Below are 11,176 nucleotides of genomic sequence, written 5' to 3'. Positions count from 1 at the left end.
TCTCCGTACTCTCTAACTGCCAAAGAGAGTCCAGCCGGATCTTTAATGGCGTTCGTAAATGTCTTCTTGGCAATTAAACCTGATTAAAATACCCAACAGTGACTCAATTAAAAGGGAGTCGAACAAACTGACAACAAATCCAAGAACCATGCTGTCAGCTCTTTGTTGCTGAGCACAACCTGCAAACTACTTTCGATTTTTGGGACAAATGCCTAAATGGATAATAAATGCTGGCAATATTATTTTGAGAAGGCATTTATAATTGTACACAAAGTACAACGTGGCACTTCATCATCCGCATTATGTCAGTCTGGAGCAGCAGGAGGACGGGAGGAACCCGGCGTATTGATTTTAATTCCATTACGACCTTATGAGTGGCTGCTTGGCAGACTCCTGGGTCAGCACAGCTGTTTTAGTGCAATCGATCGGCTTTCCTCATCAAGGGTGTGGACACGACCCGCAGAACCTCAGGACCTGACCGCGACAAGACCACAATTCAACTTTATTGTTCAATGAGACTTTTCAGACACTTGTATTCTATTTGGCAAAGGCCCTTTTATCAACCGGGCTGTGAAACAACAACGGCTGGGATTTTTTTCCTTTTAGGAAAAGGCAAACGTCTATAGTTTGCCTACTTTTGAAGGAATGAAGGATACAGACCAGTGCAACAGTAACGGTTTGACTAGGTTATTATTCTATGAAAAGATTGATGATGGCATTCGTTATTGTTGTGTGGGCCTGGCCCACCTGGGTAAAGTATACAGTAATGTAAGAAAAACGGATATATAGTACGCGGAGACAGCACTGTATATGCATCGCTCTCTGCAGAGGATAAGTAACATATGCATGTGAGTATTGCTCTCTTAACTGTCTCTATGTGTTGCTCCACTGTTTGTGTGTCCCTTCCAGAAACCAATGCTATTCATGAACTTGTCTATGGCACTTTGGATTGTTTACAAGCATTTGTTTGCAGTAGGTCTCCTTGTTTTATGAACTGTCTGCTGAGCACCCCAAGGTGGACCGCACCAATCGTCCAAAGTCAACTGTGAGAGACTCCAGCTCATTTGAGACCTTGATAAGGAGACTTGATAAAAGGCCAGAAAAATGTATACTGTACTCTTCCTTTCCTTAAGTACGGCAAGTAGAAGCTGACCTGCAAACGAGACCAAAACGTGGAGCAGATTCCGGATTACTGGATTTAAGATATCATTTTACGGCCACGCTAGAACAGAAGTCCGGGAGAAACGACGCCGTTGCAAGGGAAGTCAGCGCACCTTCAAATCACCAGGGTTCCACAGGGGGCGTGGCCTTCGGTGTGAGGCCACCTGCTGCATGCACACGAGCTGCCAGCCAGCAGACTGACCGAGACGCTCCGTCCCAGAATCGCCGTGAAAGTCACGTCGTCACACGAGCGAGGGAAGCCCTCGAGAAGCCTCCGGGGGAGCAGGGTGGAGGCGTTCGTGCTGCGTGCGCGTTGACTTATTTGCATCGCACCCATGTTGGACGTGCCCCTCTCCCGGGCGCCTCCCAGCCCGAGCGCACAGGCGCCAGCTAATATGTTGCCTCCTCTGGTTGCGTGGAAACTAAACGGGCGAGCCTTGAACTGCTGTGGAAGCATCTGCGGCGGAAAGCAACAGACAGCAAGTTGAATCCGCTTCGTGGTGTAGGAACATTGAAAGATGCGGTGGATCATGACGACGAGGGAAAGAGCGCCACAAAGGTGAGTGTATTGGACACATCAATGTTTTGTTTTAGTTATTTTTTTTTAAGTAATCATACGTTCCTCATGCATGACGAGTTCATTATGGATTCTATTTTTCTCCAGACAAATATAGACCAGCATGCCCACATAGGTTTTGTTCAATTATATCTTTCAATTAATTTCCCATTCGTGTTGCATTATGGGTAGGAACCGCAGTTGGTTGAAATGAATTATGCTCATTTGGCATTGACTGATTGAAGTGGACACACGACAACAAGTGATGGATCAGCTGCATCGTCAATCATCAGCATCTATATTTTACCAGACTACGTGAACACTTGCGTGTGACGGCATGGGACACAATCAAAATGTTGCCATGCATCTCCGCTTCAAATCAGTGGAAATTGAAGCTGGCGTCCAATGAGGGCTTTGCGAGCGGATGGAGCTAAGAGCTTGAAAACAACATTACTGCCTGGCTTGATCAAATCTGATCATGTCAAGACTCGGTCTGCCTCCATCCCCATTGATAAACAACCGGCGGCTCATTCAGGCTCTCGTGCCCTGAAAAACACCATGCACCGGCTTCTCTACACAATGCAACTTTAGGGTGCAAAGATTTGGTGTGTAAATTCCAGGATAGCACAGAAGCAAGGCAATGCATTCAAACAGCATGAAAACACATGCATGTCGTGCGAGATCATCTCTCGCAAATGATCCAATTTCACTGAATTGGGGTCCGATTTTTTTTCCAGTATCTTTGTTCATCTGTCTATGCCAGCGATGTATAGTGAGAGGCAGAACAATTAAAAGGTCTTCATCAAGATGGCAGACGGTTACAGTTAACCTGCGTGTCCCCCGTTTGGCTTTCATAAAACATAAGGACAGCATCGAACACTTGTTCACCCTGAGGAAGAACATTTGTTATCAAATTGAGGCCAGACTGTCACGATGTCAATATCGAGACATGTCTTTATTTAGCGGTTGCAATCAAGGTTGGGAAGCATCTATCCATCGACTTTGCTCACAATCGGCCCATTTCCTTGTTTACACATCTTTTATCCCAAGCCGAGGGAAAACAACTTCCGTTCGATTTGCTCCTGCACTTGCTGTCAGCAGGGTGCACGACCAACTAAAACAGCCTTGACAAGATAAGCGCAAAGCCAAAAAGGGGAAACGTGGGCTCAGGAAGAGAAGGTATGGTGGCTCGAAGGAAAAGAGGACACGCGAGCACAAGGGGGAACAGATCAAGAGACAGATACTGGAACATGGCAACACAAAATAGGAGGAGAAAGAACTTACCAAATGCCAAAAATGCCCCCAGGCACTATTTCTAGCACTGTTGTCAACCTGTTTCCAAATTTATTTATTCATTATTTTTGGGTCGGGGGCTGTCCTGACACATTTTCAAGTTGTGCCAATTAAGACCAGAATATTGGAATTGTGTCGCTTGAGCCACTCAAAATTGAGCCTCAACTCAAGTTGACCGCGGTGCAGATCGTCCGCGTGGACCTCGACGGCGAGAGCTGCATCAGCGGTTCTCAAATTGTTAAACGGCGGACGGGTGTTAATTGAATTGGAAGTGGTGGATTTTGTTTGCGGGAAGCCTTTGTGCTCCTCACGCGGGACACAGTATCGCTACCCACCATGGCCACCGCACCCTGCCCGCTACCCCACCTCATGAAACGCTATTTGATACTCGCAGAGAGATCGATGACATTTTTTTTAATCTTTGTAAGTGGATTGGTGCTCATTGACCATACATTTTGAAGGAATTAAAGACGCCTGGGTGAGCTGTGGCGCTCTCGGACAAGACAGGCCTGCACATTGTATGGTTGGTCTCGATTTCCCCTCGCTGGATCGGATGCTTCCCTGAGTTCTTTGGGTGAGGGAAGGTTAGGCCGGGTGGACAAAGAGTCCAATTTCAAGAATGAAACAAAGAAAATTACTCGTTGTCTATTTGAAACACCCACATCATTATTCTTTAGATGACAGCATAGATCCTAACAAAGAATGTAAAATGATAGCTCCATGAGCTAACGGATAGCATCTGTGTCATGGTCTGATAACTCTTAAAGCAGTGGAGCAACACGCAAACAGACACTGTAACAGTATTCCCAGGCATATATTCTTTATCCTCTGAGGATAAAACAACAAATATCCCTGCAACTTACTGCCCCCAGTTGGCCGAGGCACAAACCAGAAGGAGCGGCAAAATGCCCGCTGAACTGAAGCATGAAATGCAGCAAAAAAATCTGTTGAATTTCTTTGCATTCTATTCAATTGGCACGACCGTATTATCTGTTGTAGTCGAGTTATGCATGTTGACTGCAAACGTTTGAATAGTAGTGTAGATATTCCCATTTTTGTGTCAGCACAACTATCTTATTCTTATCCAAAAGATATGACATAGGATTGGCAGGTGGAAGGACAACTGTGTCAGCTCCTCTCAGTTTTGTGAGTTGTTTTGTCGGAATGCTATGTGCCTCTTCTGCTATGTTAATGTCAGTCTGCATGTACCGAAATAGACAAAGTGCACGGCAGGGATGCCAATTAGAAAAGCGGCGCCATGGCACCCAAGGATTCTCTCGGGTTGTTTATTTTGCGCATTTAAAAAAAGGGGCTTCCCGGGAAAAGCAACAGGAGTCCAGTTGTTTCTCAGCTGCGATGAGGGCGCAGCACCCTGTCCACCCGTTCGGACTATGGGAAATTGAGGAGGGGCCCCAGTGGAGTGGGATTGACCCACTTTGTGAAGACACCGGTCTCAAAGTGGCGTTTGAAATCGGACGGTGATTTTAGGGCCTGCAATTGTTTGCTGACATGATGAATGCTGGAGAGTTGTGAAAGCTGACGTGTTGTTTTGTATGCCTCCGCCTCAGCAGTTGCAGGGGCGATTGACGCGTGGCCTGGCCCCAACGCCGAGATGTCCATCGCGGTCGACTACGTGGTCATGTGTTTGCTGCCGCACAGCCTGGTGCTCATGACTTTCTGCTTCCACCACGCCGCCACCACTTGCTCCAAACACTGCTACTGCTCGGAGAGCGACGGCGGCGGCAAGACGGTGCGCTGCAGCAATCAGCAGCTGACCGCGATCCCGCAGGACATCCCCAACGACACGCGGAGAGTCTACCTGGACTTCAACCTCTTGACTTCCATCCCGGCCAACGCCTTCGCCGGCCTGTCGCACCTGGCAGAGCTGGACCTGTCGCACAACGACATTAGCCAGCTGCAGCCGGGCGCTTTCAGAGGCCTGAGCTCCTCGCTGCAGTTCCTTGACCTTTCCGCAAACAAGTTAGTCCATTTCACCGCGGACTCCTTTGAGGGCCTTCGGGCTCGGGCGAATTTAACCAACAATCCATGGCATTGCGACTGCAACCTGCAGATGGCCATGCCCCGCGTGGACCTGGAGCCCGTGTCACTGACCGGCATCGTGTGCCAGACTTCCGACCCGGAGGAAATGAGCGTTCAGGGACTGGCCTTCCTCTTGGAGCCCGACGTCGACTTGTGCGTGGTGATGAAGAGGACTACAGACGTGGCCATGCTGGTGGTCATGTTTGGCTGGTTCACCATGGTCATCTCTTATCTGGTCTACTACGTCAGGGCCAACCAGGAGGACGCCCGCAGACATTTGGAGTACCTCAAGTCATTGCCGAGCAGGCAAGCAAAGTCTGAGGAGTCTTCTACCATCAGTACTGTTGTTTAGCCACGAGGCCGGTGTTGCCCAATCCTTCCGGAGCAAAGGCAAATACTTGACATTTGGAAATGCTTATTCCCCCTCTGAGCCAAAATGTCATTAAAAAAAAAAACACATTGGGGCCATTCCACCAAAAAGAGTGGTGCCTCTAAATACTTGATCCGTGTTTGAGGATGACTGATGAAAAAATGTTTCAACTGAGACGATGTGGAGCTCCAAGGTTAAAACGTTTTCAGAGCACGGCTAAAACGGCGCCATGTCATGCACGTTGAAGTCAGCACATTTGTTCTCATTGGCGGGTACCTGGCGCAATTGTGCAGTTAGCTGGCTCGCTATGCCGACACCTGAAAACACCTGCTTTAGAGCGCCTCGTTGTTGCGGCGTGGAAAAGCCCCGTGATAACATGGTGGGATATACGGCAGCCATCAGAAGCTGTTGAGCAGAAACATTTTCACATCTTAAACGTGGATACAAATGGCAGCGATTTTGGTGGAATGGCCCACAAACGCTGAAATCATCACCAACCACTCTGGTAGGCTACGTACCAGGAAAAGTCATGTCTTACTGATTGATGTGCTTTTTCAATTTCTCTCTCCAAATCATACAGACATCACAAATCATTTGTGACTCAAAGTTTACAAATGGAATTGAATGCGCAATATCTGGGAAGCGCAGCAATGTAAATCATCAGAGTGGCTCATATTATTTTCCCAGCTCAGTCATAACCGCCCGATTGTCACTTGTGCCTGCTCGGCTGTTTGAATGACAAATTAGAGGCGCCGGGCGTCCGACTTCATCTTAACTGCCACATTGACCAAAAAGGAAGAAAGAAAAAAAAAAAGACAAAATCTCATCGACTTGGCTGATTGAATGACAAACAAGGGACCGACAGTGCTGCGAAGGAAGGGACAGGGGAAGCCGGACAGACGCCGAGGGAAAAATAAAACATCACTTACACATAATGAGACTTTAATGAGAATATTCATAAGCGAATGACTACTCTGTATTCAAGATAGAAGAACTATTAAAAAGATGTGCCTGAGGGTACCGCATCGTGGACGTCCACCCATCAGGATGGGGCCTCCTTGACTTTCAAGTGTAATAAGCCGTGCTAACTGAGCTAATTGTCGGCAATACGTTTCTTTGCATGAAAACTTTAGCTGATGCAATGCAGCCCGCATGAATTATTCACCTTTCGACTGCCCATTAGCACTTTTAGAGGGATGCGGTCGGATGCTTTATCGGGGAGTAAAAGCTGGAGCGTGTTTTGGGCAAACCCGGGTTATGATTGCATCTTGAAGCACAGTGGATGATTGCGTCACCTTCACAACACGCGTCCGTACATTTTCATTAAAAAGATGTTTGGCTACTGATGTGTTTGTCTTCTTGCAAGTATAATGGGATGCATGAATAGCAGCTGTCAAAAGACAGAGTGTACAAATGAATATGAACGAGTAGCGAGACACCGGACCTGCTCAGCATCATAAAAAATGCTCATGTTGACAGTCGGGTCTTAGATAGCTTGGACGCGGTGCACTGGTGTTGGTGTTACACCAGCAGGCGCACGCACGAGTGGATAAGGTGACACGTTAAACGGTGGGTAGCGAGGCCCTCTTCGCGGATTGGGTTCCAGGTGAAATTGCTTCCAGCCACCTTTGTGACACGAGGCGAGCATAAATGCACAGGCTGATGGATGGACTGTGCATTCAGTGGGACGCTGTGCATTGTGTGCTGCGAGGCGGGAGCTGATCCAGTGTCACTTAATTGGTCCGAAAATGATCACTTAGTTACTACAAATAATGCATGTTGTATTCCACTAAACAGGCCCGGATTTCACAGAAAGTCCATTTGTGAAGAAGAAGAAGAGACGAGATCATGATTATTTTGGTTTGGTGTCCACCCCCTTCTGTTTATAGCTGATAGGCACCGGGGCCTGCTGTTAACAGCGAAAATTCACAAGTAATTGACATTACCCCCCCCCCCCCACCAGCCAAGGGATCAGTTGAGGTTTAGCTTGCAGTGCACAGATCTCCACGAGATGGCCCCCTTGCACCAGTCAGGCTTTTTCATTTTTTCTTTGTTCCAGACTTTGACAATCACTTGAGAGTGGCCCGCTGCCCATACGGTTATCCAACCACCCTCAAAAACAGCCCACCGTTCCATGACTTTCTTTGAACGAGAGGCCCTTTGGAAAACACATGCACACACACCTGTATTTAACGGTAAGGCGTGCGTATCACCCACAGTGAGCTGGGATTGGCTCCGGCACACCCTAATTAGGCGCTACACAAAATTGATGGCTGGAATTTATTCTAGCGGGATGTAGAAAGCTGGCATTACTTATCAGAACAACGTGTTACCGAAGCTTTGGTAACTTTATGAGCTGACTAACTGAAGTGACTTTGGATGCCGTCCTTCAGGTGGACGCACGGGGGTCCACACCCTTGTCAGTCCCCCTCTCTGCTCACCGCTGGTCTCTGAATTTTCCACCAATCTCACCCTCTCCATTTCCATCTTTTTTACGTCAACATTCACTGGAGGTGAAGAAGATCACAAGCCTCATTCCATTACGGAGAAGAAAGTACCGGTAATGATTATTTTCAAATGTAGGGAGTCAAAGTAAAAAGTCGCCGGAAAAATAAGTACTCAAGTGAAGTACTGTATCGAGAGCTGAAAAATCGACTTCGGTAGAAAGAATTTGAACCTTTATTTCCTACCACTGATTATTCTGTGATTTTATTTGTGAATCAGAAAACCCAAATAAGCATTTACAAATATGCTGTGATCCAAACAATGACATTGCTCATCCGTTTCCCAAACTGTCCCTTTCTCACAAAATTAAAAGGAACTCTGCAATCACTGACAATGACACGCTGTCCGAGGCGAGTATTGGGAAAGCCCAGGATATCTCCACTGCTTGCCACTCATATATATACACGTACGTATGACATTTGGTCAATCAATCAACTGTGTACACTTGAGGTCAGTACTCGAAAGACATTCCGCCGGTCGAGGCCATGAACATCCTGATTGGTGAGTAGTGACGTCAGTGAAATGCTGCCGTCTCTCTGAGCACAGACGAACTGAATCAAACTGTTTGGAGAATTTTAACTTGAAGTCATCCGGACTTTTTTAAGGGGCATACTAGTGTTCTCTCTCTCTTGGTGAGTAGTGACGTCAGTGAAATGCTGCCGTCTCTCTGAGCACAGACGAACTGAATCAAACTGTTTGGAGAATTTTAACTTGAAGTCTTTTTTAAGGGGCATACTAGTGTTCTCTCGCTTTTTTTATTGTATTTATCTTTTTTTCAATAATTTTTTTACATGAGTTTGACATGCATTAGTGTCACATGATCTAGGAATTGGCAGCTACTCTGGCCTGGAGGGAGGAAGCAGACAGGGAAGAGCCAGAGCTCAAGCCTTGTGCTGCACCTCTTTTGGATTTCGCCTTGTTCATGACAACATTTTTCTTGCTGTCTCCCTGCAGTTTTCACTGTCTTCCACATGGCCAGGGTTGCGGGCGCCGCGCCTCTACCGGAGGTTTGCGCTGACATGTGCGCACTTGTTGAAGGGGCGCAATTCCAAGCGCTCGTCCGGAGGAGCCGCAGTCTAACCGAGAAAATCCTGCTCGCCATTCCCGAAGCTCACAAATCGAGCATCCACGCCGAGGTGAGGGACTCTTCATCTTTTTCTCACCAGCGTCTCGATTATTATCGCCGAACAGGTTGTGGACCTAATTGGATTACTGATAGCACAAGCAGCGGCTGCATGGCGACTAGGCATCACTAATCGAGCTCTATTGAATCGTCGCATTGATTGAGTTCTGCTCTTGTTGATTGACATCATGAACTACTACTGGCGCCTGAGCTGTAGTCCAAATCAAAGACGATAAGATGTTTACTTTCAGTTTCTCCTCCAAAATGTTCAGCTGTTTGGTGTATTTTTTTTAGACGGAAAAATGAGTTAGTGGCTTCCTTCAGTTGTGGGCCTTTCCCTGGCTTTGTCCCACACTCCATAGACATGCATGTCAGGTTTCCTAAAAAGTACAAACTGTTCTTAGGCGTGTGCATGTGACAGAATGGTCATCTATGTGTACCCTGTGATGAAGTGTCCATTTTCAATATGTGCGTACTACCTAGTGGTTCGCACATTTGAGTCTCTGGGTTCAAATCTTGCTTCAGGCTGTCCTGTGTGGGGGTAAGGGATTGTTTGTCTAAAGCGATTGACTGGCAACGAGTTCACAGTGCACCTTGCCTCTCGCCCAAAGACAAGCAGAATAGAAAAAATGCTGGATGGATAATCAATTTCAAATTTTTTTTACCATTGAAATTAGGTAGTAACCGAACTTTCGAAAGCATATTTCGCCAATGTTGTAACATGTCTGTTCTTTCGTTTCCTCACCGCAGACTCTGAAACTGAATTCTTCCGAAAACGCCAAGCTCGGCACAATGGCGTCCAACATCAACTTCCCACCTGCTCCCGTGCTCAAAATCGCTTCGGAAAAAGTTCCGTTGGTGAGTGAGTGCTTTTTCCCTAACTGGTTCATGGCCAGTGGACTCCATTTATTGTAATGGTATCAGTTTTTGTTTAAGGAAGAGCCATCCTAATTGATTCAGAAGTCGGTAGATTGTGTGAAATGAATTGAACCCCTCTGCGCAGCATTTTCTGCTCATGGAACCATGGGATGAGACATTTTGGTGGCCGTCCCTACTGTCATTACATTTGATTGTGACTTGTGCTTTAGTGTCAAGTGTTTTTCTAGCCTGATTGGTTTCCTCAGTGAAGTAATCAAAGCCCTGCTGGTTGTTTCTACCCCCTCCTCCCATCAGGAGAGCAGTCTGATACACATGCACGAGGGTCTGCAACTGCACCAGGCCTTGCTGAGCACCATCTCACCTCTGCTGGAAAAAACACAGAGAGTGACTGACCTCATGAATACTGTCCGAGATCTTGCTGTTCAAATTAGCAAGGTAAATAAAACAAACGTAAGGCCTCTGGAATTCTTTAGTCGCTTTGTGATCGCCAGCGGCAAGAACTTACTGAATACTTTTGATCATTTACTAAAGTCGGTTTTACACGTATTTATTTTCCTGACTTTTATTTGTACTTGTGCGCGATGACTTATGCCATCTCTGATGATCCCTCCGCACGCTGGTCTTGGTGCAGATGCTGCGAGCTGTCCAGACAGATTATGACCCGCACACAACCCCGAGCCCCGTGACCTTACACCTGCACGGCGACTTTGAGGTCCAGGTGGCCACCCACCTGACGCTGGTGCAGCTCCAGTCCCTGGGCCAGGATATTCACCGCTTGCTCCGGGGTCTGGACACAAGCCACGAGGAGGAAACGGACAGCGACCTGCTGATGGGACTGATATAACACTGCTCACTCTTCAAAATTATTATTGTTATTTTAATATACCAGAAGTATTTATTGCTCTGCTAAGGGATTTATTTTTTTATTTGCCTATTTATTTGTATGTATTTATTTATATTTGATTGAACAGCTGAGATGACTTGTTGCATGCTGCCTTGTGTCTACACTAACTGCCACCACTTGCCTGTGTCATGACAATCTTACACCAAATACTAATCTCAAAGCTCTAATACTGTACATACTGGAGTCTGACGATCAAGGGAATCTTATTAGACATAATGGGGCATCGTGAAATACTAAGTTCAATCAAATGTTATTTATGGAGTATTTTTGTATGAATGTTCATGCCAATAGTATTTATAATCTGTCCTGCAATAAACCGTTTTCTTAATTTTTGCTTCTCTGACC

The 11,176-nt window shown here is 46.6% G+C and overlaps 2 protein-coding genes across 3 annotated transcripts; both read left to right on the top strand.

Moving 5' to 3' along the window:
• Positions 1-1,050: 1,050 nt before the first annotated feature.
• Positions 1,051-6,218, top strand: lrrc3ca (leucine rich repeat containing 3Ca). Of its 2 annotated transcripts, XM_019889661.1 has the most exons (3): positions 1,051-1,722; positions 4,575-5,417; positions 5,749-6,218. In XM_019889661.1, exon 2 carries the CDS (start codon positions 4,623-4,625, stop codon positions 5,400-5,402), a length of 780 nt encoding a protein of 259 aa, XP_019745220.1. In that variant the 5' UTR covers positions 1,051-1,722; positions 4,575-4,622; the 3' UTR covers positions 5,403-5,417; positions 5,749-6,218. The 2 variants fall into 2 exon arrangements, with proteins under 2 accessions (XP_019745220.1, XP_019745153.1); XM_019889594.1 differs by having other exon boundaries at positions 4,575-6,218.
• Positions 6,219-8,358: 2,140 nt separating this feature from the next.
• Positions 8,359-11,159, top strand: LOC109520876 (uncharacterized). Its single transcript, XM_019878459.1, has 5 exons — positions 8,359-8,426; positions 8,880-9,061; positions 9,799-9,906; positions 10,222-10,362; positions 10,559-11,159. Exons 1-5 carry the CDS (start codon positions 8,411-8,413, stop codon positions 10,769-10,771), a joined length of 660 nt encoding a protein of 219 aa, XP_019734018.1. The 5' UTR covers positions 8,359-8,410; the 3' UTR covers positions 10,772-11,159.
• Positions 11,160-11,176: the final 17 nt, after the last annotated feature.

This window comes from Hippocampus comes, unplaced genomic scaffold (genome assembly GCF_001891065.2).
Source record: "Hippocampus comes isolate QL1 unplaced genomic scaffold, H_comes_QL1_v1.1 scaffold330, whole genome shotgun sequence".
Lineage (NCBI taxonomy): Eukaryota > Metazoa > Chordata > Actinopteri > Syngnathiformes > Syngnathidae > Hippocampus > Hippocampus comes.
The sequence above is the reverse complement of the archived record's forward strand: the minus strand, read 5'-3'. Positions and strand labels throughout refer to the sequence as shown.